The sequence below is a fragment of the Anabrus simplex genome, chromosome 1, assembly GCF_040414725.1.
Source record: "Anabrus simplex isolate iqAnaSimp1 chromosome 1, ASM4041472v1, whole genome shotgun sequence".
Classification (NCBI taxonomy): Eukaryota; Metazoa; Arthropoda; class Insecta; order Orthoptera; family Tettigoniidae; genus Anabrus; species Anabrus simplex.
In genome coordinates, this window is record NC_090265.1 from 1,168,390,561 (window position 1) to 1,168,410,055 (window position 19,495).

Here is a 19,495-nt window from a genome sequence, read left to right on the forward strand (position 1 = left end):
AATTTTGTTGTTGTTGTTGTTGTTATTTCCTTCCTTCGTTCATTCATTCATTCATTCATTCATTCATTTATTCATTCATATCATTTTTTTCCCTTATGGACAGTGTTTGAACTTGAATATTTCATGATGACACAATTTTCACTTCTTTCCCTTCTTCCGCCTCTTCCCTAAATCTTTTCATCCTTTGGCTGTGCTCCTGTTTCCTTTGTTCTGTCCACAATGTTCCTATCTTATTCTTCTCATTTACAATACATTTTGTATTCCTAATTTTGTTTCTGAATTCTTTTCTCTCTCCTATCATTTGCCTGTTGATCCCCACCTGTCTTAACCTTTTAAGTGCTGAGTTACCAGTTGACTGCTTGGTACCTCAGTGCTGAGTTTTTCCATTTGTATGTAAAAAAATTGTAGAAACCTCAATTTTTAACTTAGCAGCTTAAAATGTTTATGGATGTTGGTTCTTTATAAATCTCAATGCAAAAGAAAAATCCTTCACTTATGTTCAATATTATTCTGAGAGAAAACAAATTTGCACCTTTGTGACCATGCATACATCATCTTTATACAAAATAAAGAGCCCAAATAAAATTATTTCCTAAAATCTGTGGGCAACTAATATATGTAACTCATTATAATTACATAAGTTGATATTTTAACAAATTCAATGTAAACTGTAAACTTGTGGTATTCTTGGACATGACAACTGCTAAATATTTATTTATTTATTTATTTATTTATTTATTTATTTATTTATTTATTTATTTATTTATTTATTTATTTATTAATGCCTTTATAAAAAACAGAATGTAAAATTCTCAGAAAAATATTTGGACCAACACACAGAAATGGCATATGGATGAAACGACCTACTGAAGAGCGGTACCAGCACACTGACAGACTCACAGGCATGATGAGGAAATGCAGACTAACTTTCTATGGGCACATACAGAGAATGTACAACAGACTTACAAAGAAATTCTTTGATGTAGTAAACAGTTCAAGCAAGAAAACAATTTCGTATCATGAAATAGAGGAAGACTTAACCCGATGAGTGCTATGCCCACCTATAAACAGGCTGACGCGGCTGGACCACCCCTGCTACGCCCGTCTATAGACGGTGTGCGAGAACTTTAAATTTTTTCTGTTCCCGGTTCACTTTCGAGTGCCGATTCGATCTCTGGCATGCTCTCCATCTGTTGGGCATTATGTAGAACTACTTGATCATGGCTTATAGCTTTGGGAAGTAACTTACAGAGGTTTTTGTACTTTAGACGTCTGTGGATAGCAGTATTTTACATCTGCATCAAGAAAAGTTTGGCAAGACATGAAACAGGTATTGACAATTAATATGAAAATATAAGCAAGACATGTAAATGTAATAACAGCACTGAAAATTCACTGAAAAAGATCTATGTCCACCTTGTCAATATTATGTGATATAAATGTTGATTCCCATAGGGAACCTGAAATATTTGTCCTGAATGAGTAAGTTTATAATACCAATATAATGTCCAGTAAGGGACCATTTATATTGGTATTATCAATATTACTAAAAAATTATGTAATCTAAATTGTTAATAAAATGGCGTACCTGTTTCAAGAATCTCAAGTATTCTCTTCAACAACGACTAAACATTCCATCAAATAATTTACGAACTAGATTCAAAACCTACTAACAATATACTCTAAATAAGTTATAATTAAAATACAAGAAATGTTATCTAAATAAAATATTTAAAATTACATAAAAAGAAAACAAAAATTATTCGAGTATTAGAGTGGAATGTTTAGTCGCTGATGAAGAGAATTATTGTGATTCTTGAAACGTACTACATATTATGAATATAGATTAAATAGAATTTTAGTAATATTGACAAGGTGGACATAGATCTTCACCATTGAATTCCCAGTGTTTTTATTAGATATAAGTCAATATGAAAATAAACCATAATATTTAAGATAATAAAAACATGTAAATGTAACATATTCACAGGGCAAAATCAATACCTTCACTGGCATGAAGGGAAATCACATCACATTTGCTTATGTCCAAAAACACAAAAACAAACTCCATGACATTACAGCCCTTATGGGCCTTGGCCACCCAGGACTCCTGCTCAGCCTGAAGGCCTCCAGATTATGAAGGGATGCGTGGTTAGCACGACACATCCGCTCAACCATCATTCTTGGCTTTCTGGGCTGAGGCCACTGTCTTACCATCAGATAGCTCAGCTTAACTGTCTGCATATAGGCTGAGGAAACTTTAAATAAGTCCTCAGGTCCAAGTAATAAATTTTAAGCTTGACAATTAATACAAAAATTGAAGCGAGACATGTAAATGTAATAATAACACTGAAAATTCACTGGTAAAGATATATGTCCACCTTATTAATATTAGCAAAAAGCTATTTAATCTATATTATTAATAAAATTGGTTTGATTCCCGGCTCAGCCATGAAATCTGAAAAGTGGTATGAGAGCTGGAACGGCGTCCACTCAGCCTTGGGAGGTCAACTGAGTAGAGGGGGTGGGGGTGGGAGTTGATTCTCTCCTCAGCCATCCTTGAACTGGTTTTCCATGGTTTTCCACTTCTCTTCCAGGCAAATGCCGGCCACTTCCTTCCCCGTTCCTTGCCCATCCCTTCCAATCTTTCCATCCCCCACAAGCCCCTGTTCAGCATAGCAGGTGAGGCCAGCTGGGTGAGATACTGGTCCTCCTCCCCAATTTTATTCCCTGACAAAATGTCTAATGCTCCAGGATACTGGCCTTGATGTGGTAGAGGTGGGGCCCCTTGCTGAGTCTGGGGAAAAATCAACTCTGTAGGGTAAACAGATTTAATTAATTAATTAATTAAATAAATTTGTTTTAGTCCTTACTATTAGTCCATGATTCTTAAAATTTCTAAGTGACAACAACTTGAATCAAGTATACAGTACCTTCCTTGTGAAAGCATGAAGTATCTTCACAACACGAGCTTGTTCCCGTCCTATACCAGTCAGGTTGAAGATTATATTTTTATAGAGAAATGGATTTAGCTGACGTTTTTGAAAGAGTTCAGAAATTCTGAGAAACAAACATGAGAGGTAGAGTTATAAATTTCATATTAACTAAACATCAACTAGTATAGCACTATTATTATACTTTGACTATTTTTCTTAATTTCAACTGATAAATTCTCTGTGAAGGTGAGTTCCTTCATCATTTTGGAAGGTTAGTCTTGGCAATCCTAAAAGTTTAATTATCCCTATTAAATATACTACAACTTTTCTATTTTATTTTTATTGTATTAATTAACCTTCTAAGCATTAGATTATGAAACACCTTCATTTGAAATAAGCTCCTAAAGGGTGCACTGAAGATACACCATCAGAATTCTTACCACAAAACTAATCAACCATTTCTTTCTCTGTTCCAGTAAATTCTTCCTGAGAAATTTATTGCTTTGTTATTCACCACAAGAGAAATAATGATAACTCTAGATAAAAGCACAACAGAAGCAACTTCACAATGATAATCTAAGTTCACTCCATCTCACGAAGTACTTCCTCAATGTATAGATACTATGTTACATGATGAAAAGTCTCATTACTCAGAAGAAGGAAAATAATTTTCAAAGGTCACAGGCATTTTACAAATTTAATAAGAAGAAATTGCGCACAAATGTGCATTACATTTTAGAGTAATCCAATAAGGAAACTGTTCTTTTACTGCATTCACTAAAATGGTATCGATCACATTGTTTGTTACATAACACACACACGCACTGCACAGATGGGTCATGAAAACCAGGTCGTACGCACAGTTTGTGATGGAAACCATGTATGGCCAATCTGTTCAGAGCACTCCTCACTTCGTTGTTCGGCCCAGTCCAGCTTCGATTAATCATTGCGTCCATCCGGTAGAATTCCAAGTCAATTTCCGCTCGTTTTCTTAGTCTAATATGAAGTAGTTCTTGTTCTTGTCGTGTGGAGGGTAATTGTAGTCTCATTCTTATGTCTTCCATAAGGAAGGTTTCTCTGGCTAGCTCATAAGCAAGTCTTGATTGTGACATTTTGGAAATACCTAAAATTCTTTTCAAGAATCTAGCCTTGACATTCTCAATAACTCTAAGGTCAGATAGAGTTAGATGGTCCCAAATTAACTCCAAACCGTATGTCAGGGCAGGTAGAACCTTTGCATAGAACAGCGTCATGGCTGTATTTAGAGACAGTTTAGTGGGTTTTACAAATTTATTAGTGCATTGTACATAATCTTTATCAATCAATAAAGTTGTATTTAAAACAGTGAAAAGGATAACCAAATTATTCAGTACAAGGCCACTACTGTTCTTACTACACATCCAAAATTCCTTAAAATTGTTGACAGCCTGTAAAATATTATTCAGGTCATAGTATCTGCAAATTTTCCAAGATTACTATTTTTCTCCCTTTAAGAAAATAACAGAAAATACATGAAAAGTCCAAAGGAAAAACTGGCTATCCCAAAAGCATTTAATTGAAGGGTGCAGCTAGACAATGGGACAAGTGCCAATTTGAGCAAAGTAGAAATTTCGATGGCATATCAAAATTGAGGCCTCTTAAAGAGTGATTCATAGTCTATTTAAGGGAAAATCTGCTAGAAAGCAAGGCAGGCTTGATTTAGTTGAACCAGCCATATTTTGTGTCTAGTGAAACAATGGGACATGTGCCAATAAAAGCACTGTCATTTCGTGCAGTCCCCGGTAACCAGCGTGGGTTTTCCTTCCTCCTGAATCTAACATGTTTTTTGTGCTTTCTCAATCTTTGTTCAACTTATTCCTGTTCAGCGCCTAGGTATGTCGGATACTGTGAAACTACTGCAAAGTGATGGAAGACAACTAAATAAAACATGCAAAGGCCTATCAATCCTTCAGAATGGACTTGTAATAACAGGAAACGATTGCAAGATTCTGGGCAATCATACATTTCAAAGAGAGGTGAAGTTCCTGCTAAAATTGTGTGACTATGATAAGTTGTTCTACTTCTATTTATCAATAAATTTTGTGGCTGTATGGTACACATATAATACAAGAACTTATAAACTTAACTAAAAACATACTTAAGTTAATACTTTATTTCTTCAATTAAAGGCCTGAGTGTGCAATGAGGAAATGTGTTCTAAATGTAGTTGTATGGATTTGAGCCTTCAGACAAAGGTGAGATTGTATCACAAGTACCATAACCATACTAATGACGAACAATCGGCTTTACTACTGTCTTTGATGAAACTGTCGGATGTTAAAAGACGTTGGGGTGCAAGGAATGATGCTACCTCACACTGAACTTGTGTTATTCAATATACTATTGATAACCTGGAGGTCTGCCGTAAAACGTTTCTGGATACATCCCAGATCACAATGCAACATATCAAAACACTTCACAAGAAAATGAAAGATAACATTGTTGTCCCAATCGACGACTGCAGGAAACATAACAGATCTAACACAGTAGTTCACTATATTAGGGCATTGTTAAGGTCACATATTGGCAGATTCCCAAAACAACTTTCTCATTATAGTGGGAAGGATTTTGAGAAAGAATGTCTGAGCCCTGATCTCAGTCTGTCAAAGATGTACTGTTTGTACACCGAATTACACCCCGATTTGAAACCTAGTAAGACCCTGTATAACGAAGTTTTCATGAAGGATTTCCACCTCTGTTTTGGGTTTCCTCATTCGGATACCTGCAAGTATTGTGACTCGCTATATGTCAAGTTGATTTCTGCGGAAACAGAAGAGTCGAGAAGGGATATCGAACAACTTATTTGCATCACACTAAAGCTGATCAAGCCTAGAAAGTCCTGAATGAAGATACACTTTGAGCCCAGAGAAATAAGAACATTATTGTATTATGTGTGGATTTACAGCAAGGTTTTTTGTCCATAGCTGACTCATTCCTTTATTTTCTATCAGAAAAACTCAGTAATCACAACCTTGTGATTCATGACATAGGGACTGGAGAGGTGACCATGTGCCTCTGCCATGAATGCCATGCACAAAGGGGGTGAATTGAGAAAGTCTCTTGCACACTGAAATACCGGGAGAGAAATAAAAAAATTGGTTGTTTGGTCAGACCAATGCGTTGGCCAAAATAAAAACTGGGCACGTGTTAAACTTGTATGGTGTTCTTACACAGTCTGGATGTTTCTCAGAAGTAAATCAGAAATTTCTATGCTCTGCCCTAAGCTTCCTCCACGCTGTTCAAAAAAAAGATCAAAACAGCACAGGCACTCGTTCTGCAGACTGGAAATATATTATCGCTGAGGTCAAGCTTAACAATCCATTCATTTGAAACCTTTCATTGTTATAGAAATGTGTCAGGAAGATTTTAAAGATTTCACTTCTCTGGAAAAAGCCCTAGTGAAGAACACAAACTTGAAAATCACAGAGTCTATATGGTTGAAGATAAGTTCTGATGACTCTTCTAATGTTTACGTAAGAAGCAGCCAGAACAGATTGAAACTGTGGAGTATTTTTTAAGTATATGGATGTAAAACCAACAAGGCTTCATTGTGCAATTTTCCTCAACTGTACACAACAATCATACCTGTCTCAGAAGAAAAGAAGAAGGATTTAATGGACATGTGTGAGTATTTGACATCTGAAAAGAAGGCTTTTTATCAGAACCTGCTTAACATTTGAGAGCGCTTTGCTGTTTGAAAGCAATGTTGTATTATTTTCTTTACATTTAACTTGTAAATACAAAGTATGTTACAAGTGTTATTTTTTTAATATCCACCTTTTCAATACAAAGAGATCTTTTTTTAAGAATTAAATATTACTATAAAATGTTAAGGGACATGTTTCGCCCATATTAAGGGCATCATCGGCCTCAAACTCAAACCTGTATGGTGAAAAATCAGGATCCTGATTGTTCTTATAATAATATAATATTTAATTCTTAAAAAAAGATCTCTTTGTATTGAATAGATGGATATTTTTTTAAATAACACTTTTAACTTGTAACTGCACACAAGTACAATCCCCAATTTTAGATTAGGAAATGTTTGTAAATAACGATCTTCCGAATTTAGGCCAGGAAATTGCCGTAAAATAATTTATAATATAAAGTACTGAATACAATGTGAGTTTGTTAAATTAAAGTACTAGATCATAGTTTTATAAGAAGCATTTGTAGTTAGGGAATATTCAATATGTATATCGTTCAATTTTTACAACTTTTATTTTGGGTAAGAGTCTTACACATGGCCTAGCAGTGAAGCTTGTGCAACATGAGAAAACAGTAACTATATTGGTAGACAGTTGAAATTCAGTTAAAAATGTTGCAACAAATGGCTTGGAAACCCAGGGTACAACCAGGAAGTATAGGCTGAAGATGGTAATTCATCAATATGGATGAACGCTAGAAATCGCTAACTTTCGTACTGGCTGCTCTGTAACCAATCTGAAAGCTCCGATTTTGAATGAGATTGCATTGACTGAGAGACGCTTGAAGATGGTTTAGTTAGAGCCATTAGAGTGTTGCTACCAGTGGACATCTGGTGACGCTGGAGTCAGATGGAGCAAGTGTGTGATGAGGTCATTATCCATTAAGAAGTGTTGAAGAACCTTAATTGTGGAGTCATTAGTGATGTGCTTGAGCCCGGCTTGAGCTGCTCGAACAGATGATGTCAGAGTTCGAACAAGTTCAAGCTTTGCTCGAGCTTTTGTGCATGCGCAACCTACCAGCTTGCTTTTACTAACACCCAGAGAACTTGAAAAGGATGTGTAAGAATACTATACTACACAGTACCAGTCCGTTCCACTTCTGTATCTTTTGTATATAATATCATTTCAACCCATATCTGTATATTGGAGACAGTCAGAATTTGTGTTTGTGTGATGATTCGCTACAAATGCCTCCATAAGAATAAATAAATTGTCTACTAAAATTGGTTGCTTGGGCCGTATAAATATAGAAAAAGGAAAACAAAGTGTATTGTCTTAAAATTACAAGTCTAATTACATATTTGAATATAAGACTACAAATTATTGGTATTTTATCTTCAGTTGATGACACATTCATCATCAATTCATATGGATCATTTATACTATTACTAAAAATGACATGGTGTCTGTTTTATTTGTTCCAGACAGGCTTGAAAACTACTGGACCAACTGACCTGAAATTTGGTAAATCCGAGTCACGGAAGGGATACTTTTGATTTTCCAAGGAGGGGATTCAAACCCTGCAACACTGAGGACAGAACGAGCACCTCACCTGCTGCCTTGGGAGAAGGAGTTCATTCAAGCTCTACAGGAGTTTAGATTAGAAATGTTATTTCAGATAAAAGTTGTAAATTCTGAATTTAATATGTTTTTCTAATTAAATATGCAATCCTTTTTCCTTACTAGGGAAATAATGTTTTGTAAAAATACCATTTTATTTTGTTAAACTTGATTTCAGTTATATACATAATATAGCATATAAGAATGCAATTGAAATAATAAGCATCCCTCAGTCACCTGTTGGATATGGAGCAAGCATAGTGTAACTGTCCCTGGCATCGACAGAGTACAAAGTATAAATCCTGCATCACAAATATGTCATGGATGGAGATTGCATGGATGAAGAACTTCGGAGAATCAACCCGGGCATCGAAATCCCATCCTCTCTACTTTCATTCAGAGCAACAGCTACGTTCGAGAGCATATGGGTCATGGTTCTGTCTGGTGAAACTAGAGTGGGCATGTAACATAAATATGTTGAAAGTAGGGCACTATAGTAAGAGGAATACATTAACATAAGTAATAATAAGAATGGATTTTTACCAAATTCAAAACACAATTTTATTCACTAAGAGATCATTGGTGAAAAGATGCCAAATATTTGCCTGTGTGTCAATCTTTAAGATCTACTACGCTCAACTTATCGCATGGGTAATGCCATTTAATGTCTTTACGAGTTCATTATACACTCTTGAATTGTATTCTGACATTCTCAAGCCAAAACCATTCAACACTGCATGTATTACTGGCACACACTCTGCTTTAATAATGATATAATTTGGAGTGAAAGAACACATAAATTACATTGAAACAGTGGCATCTTGAGTGTTTTGTTTTCATATGTCATGAATTTTGAAGTACTGTATTTGACGAATACATTCCTCATGACATCAACAAATTACCTAGTCATGAAAATCCTGCCATCGCCTATCATTAATGGTTCCTATAATATCACATTACACATTACCACGCTGCTGAATATACTTGTCTCTCTGGGGTAACAAACTTATTACTAATATTTATAATGCAGACATTACAATGCTGGTAAGCCTGTAACACCAAAATGAATCACCATACAATTACACAAAGCGTAAACAATAAAATGCATAATATGGTGGAGCATTATCCCTGAAAACAAGACAATAAATACACTCTTCTTCTTTTTCTTGATCATTATTGGACTCCGCATAAATAGCTTTTGTCCAGCCACTGAACCTCTTTGATGAATACAATGTAAGGCCTTACGGAATAAATTGTTCAACTAGGGAAAGGACATAACCATTAAAGTCAGGTATAGATGACTGGGTAGATAGTAAAAAAATAACAGCAGGACCACAATACACAGGGATACAGGGTACTATCTCTTCTCACCAGTGTGATTCATCATGGCATTTAACTACCAAACAGACAAGACAGAATCACATATAAAGGAAGACGTTGGTCATGTTAGTAAAATTATACTGTAAGTTTGCTTTCCTGAAGGAAATGGACAAGTGACTCTGCCAGTTGAACTGTAGGGCTATATAATAGGTGAAAGACCTTCAAGGGCAGTTGAAAACCCAATTTCATTATTTGCTGAAAAAAATTGTTCCTTTAATGATTGAATTTCTCACATTGGAACAAAATATGATTGGTAGTACCGACTTCTTTACCACATTCACATATATTTGAATCAATCACCTTTATTCTAAATAAATAAATAAATAAATGTTCAGGGCTACAGGGATGATTAAGTCTTAATCTTATTATCATGGATATCTGTCGTTTTGTGTAGGATCCTGTAGAAAACCATGGATGTTTGGGAATAGTCTGAAAAATATAAAATAAATGTTTGCCTTTATACTGAGACTCACATTTCCAGTTTTCAGTCCAGAGCTTCAATAACTGTTTCACCAGTTCTCCCCATAAATCTAAATAAGTTACTGCTAAATGATATGTTAAGCCAAATCCATTAGCAGCTTCATTGGCAAGTTTGTCAGCTTTTACATTGCCCGCATTTTCTTTATGACCTGGAACCCACAAAAAGATTACTTTGATATTACTCATTTCCATGTCATAACTTATTTACTGTTTATAAGTGCTGGGTATTTCTCTTTGTTCATTTTCTTTTTATTTTTTTGTTGACAATATCCATTTAACAAATGTAGTTTTGGAATAATGGGGTGTTGTGTGTTAGAAATTTTTTGTAGTAAATATTTAGTAGCAATAACTTTCCTTCTAAATTTTAGAGGTGGTTCTGACATTGCAGCTAAGACTACATTATTTGGAGAAGATGGCATAGCCCCAATAATTATTTTGATAATTTTTATCTGTAAAGAATATAATTTCTATTTAGTGGACTCCACAGCGGTGTCTAAGAAACTATTGCCCTAATCAAAGACAGACCTAATGATATTTTTGAACAGGAATAGTATAAGAGGATTGGCACCCCAGTTTCTTTTTGATAACGATTTAAATATACTACATTTTAGATTAATTTTTAAACAAAGATGATGTATTTGGTGTTTCCATGATAATTTAGTATCTAAGATGATTCCTAAATATTTAGTTGAATTCTTAACTGGGATCTCAGTCCTGCCATATTTCAATGGAGATTTGTCATAATTACGCTTGTTAGTGAAAATGACTGCAACTAATTTTTAAAATTCAATTCCCAAACCATGATTCAACAACCAAATCTGTGCTCTCTTTAATACTGTACCTGTATTAATGTATGACATGACTGATCTACTGATTGATGTGGAACGTAGATTACTATATTGTCTGCGAACTGAATTATCCTGGCAGATTTGGTGACTAAGTATTCTAACTGGGAAGTATATACACTGACTGACAGAGCAAATGCAACACCAAGAAGGAGTGGTCAGAACTTTATGCCAATTGCAGGGTAGACTGATGTCACTGAGGTATGCTCATGATGTGAAATGTGCCGCTGTGCTGCGCACATAGCGAACGATAAATGGAACACGGCGTTGGCGAATGGCCCACTTCGTACCGTGATTTCTCAGCCGACAGTCATTGTAGAACATGTTGTCGTGTGCCACAGGACACGTGTATAGCTAAGAATGCCAGGCCGCTGTCAACAGAGGCATTTCCAGCAGACAGACAACTTTACGAGGGGTATGGTGATCGGGCTGAGAAGGGCAGGTTGGTCGCTTCGTCAAATCGCAGCCGATACCCATAGGGATGTGTCCACAGTGCAGCGCCTGTGGCGAAGATGGTTGGCGCAGGGACATGTGGCACGTCCGAGGGGTCCAGGCGCAGCCCGAGTGACGTCAGCACGCGAGGATCGGCGCATCCGCCGCCAAGCGGTGGCAGCCCTGCACGCCACGTCAACCGCCATTCTTCAGCATGTGCAAGACACCCTGGCTGTTCCAATATCGACCAGAACAATTTCCCGTCGATTGGTTGAAGGAGGCCTGCACTCCCGGCGTCCGCTCAGAAGACTACCATTGACTCCACAGCATAGACGTGCACGCCTGGCATGGTGCCGGGCTAGAGCGACTTGGATGAGGGAATAGCGGAACGTCGTGTTCTCCGATGAGTCACGCTTCTGTTCTGTCAGTGATAGTCACCGCAGACGAGTGTGGCGTCGGCGTGGAGAAAGGTCAAATCCGGCAGTAACTGTGGAGCGCCCTACCACTAGACAACGCGGCATCATAGTTTGGGGCGCTATTGCGTATGATTCCACGTCACCTCTAGTGCGTATTCAAGCCACGTTAAATGCCCACCGCTACGTAAAGCATGTGCTGCGGCCGGTGGCACTCCCGTACCTTCAGGGGCTGCCCAATGCTCTGTTTCAGCAGGATAATGCCTGCCCACACACTGCTCGCATCTCCCAACAGGCTCTACGAGGTGTACAGATGCTTCCGTGGCCAGCGTACTCTCCGGATCTCTCACCAATCGAACACGTGTGAGATCTCATTGAACGCCGTTTGCAAACTCTGCCCCAGCCTCGTACGGACGACCAACTGTGGCAAATGGTTGACAGAGAATGGAGAACCATCCCTCAGGACACCATCCGCACTCTTATTGACTCTGTACCTCGACGTGTTTCTGCGTGCATCGCCGCTCGCGGTGGTCCTACATCCTACTGAGTCGATGCCGTGCGCATTGTGTAACCTGCATATCGGTTTGAAATAAACATCAATTATTCGTCTCTGTTTTTACCCCAACTTTCATCCCTTTCGAACCACTCCTCCTTGGTGTTGCATTGTCACTGTCAGTCAGTGTATATAAAATTTTATGTTGGTATATTTGAGATTAATAGACTCAAAAACTACTGGACCGATTTTGCTGAAATGTTCACAATTTGTTCTTATTGCATCTGAGAGGGATTACAAAATGGTTTGAATGAAATCGGATATGTAGTTTTATTATAATGAGTAATTTTATGTAATTTTATTAAACTGCAAAGCCGCACCAAGATTGGATCGACTTGATGGACAGATTGTCACTAGGCGACAGCAGCTTATGCTATATCGTGATAGTCCAGTAAAAAATGCTGTATATAGGAGGATGGGAACATGCCGCCATGTTTTATGAAGTACCATCCCTTGCTAGGAGGTTCATAACCATGGCTGCTATTTGGAAATAGCAATCCAACATGCCGTGATCAAGATGTACTTTTATGTGGACCAACTTTGATAGGTCTGCCCAGTTTAAAGAATGTGTAAAATATTTAAGAAACTGTGAAAAATATAGAATACTAGCTATAGTACCCGGCATTGCCCAGATGATTTTTGAATGTGTGTATTTTTATAGAGTTCCTGGGTCATTTTAAGCTATTTACTATTAACCCGCGAAGACTGGCACATGGGTGCTTTTGACCCGAGACTTAAATATTAGCCTATAATTCTGATTTGGTCATCCCTCGTTTCCTGTCGCCTTCAGTACCTTTTTTGAATGTGTGTATTTTTATAGAGTTCCCTTTTGGGATATTGACTTTTGCTATCTATTATGTAGTTTTAGAGTTATTTAGATTTGTTTGATTTCAAGTTTTAGATTATTTAGTTTTCGTGTAAAACGTTATCCTTGTGGAAACTCGAATTTCTTGGTAAGTATTTGATCCTTTCAAAACTGTAATAACTACAGGGATTCATCTGCCGTGCTATAGATATGGATCTACATGATTTCAACTGTCTTTGAGACTATCACCAATCAGCCTTGCAACCCCAAAAGCAGTGGATTCAACACTAAACTGGGTCATTTTAAGCTATTTACTATTAAGCCGTGAAGACTGGCGCATGGGTACTTTTGACCCGAGACTTAAATATTAGCCTATAATTCTGATTTGGTCATCCCTCATTTCCTGTTGCCTTCAGTACCTTCCTTCCTGACACTGAACTAAATCCTGAGAAAGTTCAAATGTTATAACTTTGTCATCACCCAAGTTATTATTGTGTTACTCTCTGGCGGGTCAGATTTACCCAAGGCGCCTGACTGTTTGGTCAAATCAGTGCTTATCTTGATAACTGTGTCAATGGAGTGGAATAAGGAACAAGAACGTTTAAAACGACTAATTGATGAAGTGTTTAAAGAAGATAAAGAATAGGAAGAAATTGGTGGACAGGCAAGTGAAAGTGAAGATATCTGTGTGTCAGAAAGTGAGCTTAGCAAAAGATTTGCTGAACAATCATCAGCTTATTTTAGTCAGAATTATACGTAAGAATAAAAAAATTCCACCTAGTTTTTTTACAACACAAAAACAGACTACAGTATTCAAATAAATTTGCATTTGATAATCAAGTGACCCTGGTATCACATGTTCTGAGGAAATAAAAGACCATGCTGCTCCTATCAACATTGCACCATGACGCAGCCATTGATGGAGAAACCTGTTACAAATATAAGCCAGAGATGAACACATTTTACAACTGCATAAAGTCTGGCGTTGATGTTGACGAGCTTTATGCAACATACAACGTTGGACGTGTGAGTAAGCACTGCCCACTAACGGTGTTTTATTCCAAGCTAAATGTAGCTGGCATAAATAGTCTCATTGTCTACCAATCACAGAGATCTGATAAGGTAGTTAGACGAACTTTTCTCAAGCAACTGTCTCAGGAAATGGTCCACGAACACATGAAAAACACAGCCATAATGGAGAACCTTCTTCGTTCACTGAGGTTGAAGATAACTGGATATGTAGGCATTGAAACTCCGATTAAAGGACCTACAGCTATGAAAGGCTGAACAAGATGTGGGTATTGCCCTTCCATTGCTGACAGGAAGATGAAAAGTGAGTGCAACAATTGTGGAATAATGATTTGTGGTCAACACACCACTCCCATGTGTCTCCAATATGCGAGTATCGCTACCAGCCAGCGTGAATAAAAGGGCACATTTTGGACAGCCATGGATTCTTGAGGAATACTGGTAATGATTTGTGAGTGATTGAAAATGCTTACTGAGACTTGAGCTATATATTAACATGAATATTTCTTTGAATTGTTGATCCTAAGTGACTGAAATTTAAGATAAATACTTCCCTGCCGATATTAAGGCCTATTTTACTATTCATGAAATTATTGTAATTATTTCACATATTGAATACATTTTTAAAAATCACATTAAATGATATAGAATAGTTCATCAGAATAGTCCAGATGAAAATTCGTTTCGTACGAAGTGCATGATGGCTAAAAATAGATTTTTAAATGTCCAGGTCAAATATACCCATACGCCAGTCTTCATGCTATATTTCTTCACACCAGTCCTCAAGGGTTAAACCCCATTCAGCCTCCCATCTCATTGGAGGCCGAACGTGGACTGAAACGGTATTCAGAGTGTCAAAATTTGTCTCAGCAACACATAAACGATGGATTCGACATTAATATAGGTTATTTTCCATTATTTTTAAATGCCATCCCCTCCCATTCCCCACCCCCTAGCAGAGGTTGGTATGTTTCATCTCCATAGTATTCTTTTTCCAGATGATAAGTCATATGTGTACCAAGTTTTCTTGAGAGCTATTCTGGAACATACCCACATACACCCATATGTATGACTTACCCATCCAGAGTGTCACAGTTCAAGTCAGTGACCTCGTAAATGATGGTATTTGACATTAATATCAGTCATTTTCTTTTATTTTTATATTTCACCACCTCCGCTAGGAGTCCTAAGGGTGTTTTACGCAACAGTGTTTGTTTCAGATAGTAAATCATAGAGTACCAATTTTGTATGAGGGCTATTTGGGAAGAAGCACTCATACATTCGTAATTTTGGGCATTTTGGAAAATTTCTTTTTCACCCTTTCTCATCTTGATGCTGATGGGGATTGAAGATGGACTTCAATGATGTCCGGAGAGTCACTATTCATTTCAGCGACCCCGAAAAGTGTGGATTCGACACTATTTTTTATTATTTTTATATTCCACACCCCTTACCCCCAACCCATAAGTGTGCTAGGGGTGTCTTCCCCCTTGTCTATATATATAAAAGTGGATGCTGGTGTATTTGAGATTAATAGACTCAAAAACTACTAGACCAATTTCACTGAAAATTTCACAGTTTGTTCTTAATACTTCTGAGAGGGTTTATGAAGTGGTTTGAACCAAATCCGATGGGTAGTTTTTTTATAGTGAGTAATTTTAGGTAATTTTATTTAATTCCAAAGACGCACTAAGATTGGATTGACTTGGTGGACAGATTGTCGCTAGGCGACGGCAGCTTACGCTATATCTTGATAGTTTGGTAATAAATGCTGTATATAGGAAGATGTGAAAAGACCACCATTTTTGATGAGTCAAACTTAATACAAATATTACTTCCTACGTGGAATAAATAGTGTGGGGGCAGGACACCTCTACCAGCCCTAGGGGAGTGGGTGGGGAGTGTGTGAAATGTAAACGTAATCAAAAAACTCCAATATTAGTGTCACATCCATGGTTTTTGGGGTCACTGAGATGAACTATGACAATCAATATACTGTTTAAGTCAAAGTTCATACTGAATAGCACCCCTAGGGGTGCGAGTTGAAAGGGGGTGAAATATAAAAATAATATAAAATGACCAATATGCAGAATCCATAGTTTTCGGGGTCGCTGAGATGAATAAATGCACTCCAGATGTCGTTTTAAGTAAAAGTTCAGCCCCATCGGCACGGGGATGAGAGGTGGTGGTGGTGGTGGTGGTGGTGATTGTTTTAAGAGGAAGTACAACTAAGCAACCATCCTCTGTTAACTGATCAGAGGGATCTGACACTTCTAAAAATGAAGGTAATGCCCAAAGAAAGAAAAGAAGAAGAACAAGAGTCCACCAAGTGAGGTCGGATAGGACAGACGAAACTTATGAGCCTGACACAAGTAAGTTGAAGCATTGCCAGGACTCAGCTAAGGGCCCATGCTCCAAATTTAAGAGCCCTTGAGATCTTGTTAGTCACCTGTTATGACAAGCAGGGGATATCATAGGTGTTATTCTAGTAATATATATAAAATAGGACTTAAAATATCTCCCTGTGGCAAACCATGAGATATAAATCTTTGTTCTGGTATGTTATTGCTAAGCAAACCTTCCGCTTGGTAAATAGATTTTTTAAGAGAGTATTAAACTGTAATGGGAACTGCCATATTAATAGTTTGTTAAACAGTATGTTTAAATCTACATTACCATATGCCCTTTTTGTCTAGAAAGGCAGCTGTTATAGTCTCTGACCACACTTTCACAAGCAGAATATCTGTAATTAGAATGATAATAGCATCAGACACACTTCTTCCCTTAGCAAATGCAAATTGATATTTGGGAATAAGATTATAATATTCGAGACACCATAGGAGTCGTAGGATCCTGATAGTTTTTACTTTTTTTAAAAATGGGGATAACTATAAATTCATTCCATGAAGGCAGAATGATTTGATATTCAAGGATGACATTAAATTTCTGAATTGTGGAACGTTTTGCTTTCTGAGGCAAGGCTTGTAACATATTGTATGAAATGTTGTCTGAGCCAGAAGCAAGAAAATTCTTTCTCGAATTCAATGCTAAATTAAATTTACTATTGGTTATGGGAATTAATAATGTGGAAAAGCTGTCAGAAAAATGTGACACACAATATTGGAAGGAGGGTTTGACGAAATCTGGTGTGATTTTTCAATAAAAATGAAGTAATACTGGGCTATTGTATGTAGGAGAAAGGTTTGGGTCTATCAGATTATTATGCATATTACTAATTGCTCCCCAAATTCCTCTTATAGGTGTTTGCCTATTTAAGGATGAAACGTACTGTTTGAGGAATTTTTGCATTTTTTATTAAAAATACTTTGGATTTTTGCTACTGTAGCTTTATATGTTAAGTATGTAGTCAACATCCCTCTCTTTTGTAATTTTCTTTAAAGATTATTTTCTATTCCTAACTAGAATATGACATTCATTATTTTCCCATCAATGAATTTGGTTTGTCCTGGGTTTTATAATTTTTTGTCAATGGGATGATACCTGTTTAGATACATCTGTATCACCTGTAACACAAGCTGCCTCTGTGGATCCGTGGTAGAGTGTCGGCCTCCAGATCCCAAGATAGCGGGTTCAAACCCGGCAGAGGTAGTCGGATTTTTGAAGGGCAAAAAAATGTCCATTCGACACTCCATGTCGTATGATGTCGGTATGTAAAAGATCTCTGGTGATACATTTGGTATTTACCCGACAAAATTCATTAAATTTCAGCCATAGACGCCCAAGAGAGATCCGGTTTACTCTGTCTGCCATCTAGTGGGCCTAGAGTAAAACGGAACGTCGAAATTGACGAGCAGACAGCCAGATGGCATCAAATTGAAATGTCTGCACACAGTAGCTGAGGCCATACAATTATTATTATTATTATTATTATTACTATTATTATTATTATTATTATTATTATTATTATTATTATTATTATTATTATTATTATTATTATTATTATTATTATTATTATTACCTGCAATACATACTCATATGTAAAATTATCCCTTTTAGAAATATAAATTTGTTCGCTGATAAATTGTTGGAAAAAGACACAATCTAATGATCACGTATGTCTTATTGCCTGAACAAATCTTGATTGATTACAACCTGTTCTGTTCATATCGATGATAATAGGAAAATGGTCACTTTGGCACACATCAGCAGTGACCCTCCATGTTAATTTATGTACAATATCTACTGTACAAACAGTTATATCAACTGTACTTTTTTAATGTTAGGGGCAGTAAGTCTTGTTGGTGACCCACTTTTGAGTAAAGACACATTACGTTGAAAAAAGTTTTTTCCAATGTTATTACCTTTCAGGCAACATACTTCACTATTTCATATAGTGTTATGGGCATTGTAATCATCACCTGTAAGTGCTAATTGAGAAAATTGGGCATAAAAAGAATCCTATTATTGATAGCTACCTTATACCCAAGTATATAGATACTATGATTAAACCATTGATTTGTATAGCCATCATCTGAGTGCCTGGTATAATGTGCACTAATTGTGTAGGGTGGTAAGTTAGGGAATTATGAATTAAAATGCATGTACCACCTGCAAAAGCCCCATCTGCCCAGATGATTGAAAAACCTTTTAAAGGACAAATAAAATGTGTTTTCAACCATGTTTCACTTAAGAGAAGTATCTGTGGATCAGTTTTATTAGTCCTATTAATTTGTGTCTCTTACATAATATACTCCTACAGTTCCACTATAGAATTCTCATGCTTCTGCCTCAAATGAGTGACCTAATAATTTGAATAATATCATAATGTAGAGTCTTAAGTGAATGGATCCATTGGATATTATGCCCTAGCTGTTCCATTAACAGCTCAAATTTCTTGGAACATCTGCAAAGTTGAGGGTTTACCTTCTTACTTTGACTAACAGAGTGTACTGCAAAAGGTAACCTGAATTCTATTTCGTCCTTTCCTAGGAATCTCTTTCACATCTGGAGTATAATCACCCCACCCCTGAGCTTCCTGCTCTAGAGCTCTTACAAAAGGTGACTCAGAAAATTTCATAGTAGAATGGGCGAGTTTATTAACCAAAGAGCTGTTAAAATCAGTCCTATGTATTTTAAGTGTTGCTGAAATGTTCTGATTCACATATCTGTCATACTCTGGTTTTGTTGGTTGACATGGAGAACTGATTATTATTGCTGTAAATTTCCTTTTCCTACTAGAACTTTCTTCCACTGGGCTGGAAGAACTACACGATAGGGTAGAAAATTGTTGTGGAACATTTAACTGATGATAATCCTGATTTATAAATGCATCAGACTGAAGTATCTCAGAGAATG

General features: G+C 36.8%; 1 protein-coding gene across 5 annotated transcripts in view; it reads right to left on the minus strand.

Annotated features, from left to right (window-relative positions):
* The window catches only part of LOC136858147 (cytochrome P450 4c3), a 244,644-nt gene that overhangs the window by 133,648 nt on the left and 91,501 nt on the right, over positions 1-19,495 (minus strand). For all 5 annotated transcript variants that reach the window (XM_067137475.2, XM_068225432.1, XM_067137473.2 and 2 more), the window contains one exon: positions 2,934-3,060. In XM_067137475.2, the coding sequence (XP_066993576.2) occupies positions 2,934-3,060 (127 nt within the window). The remainder of the gene's footprint in view (positions 1-2,933; positions 3,061-19,495) is intronic.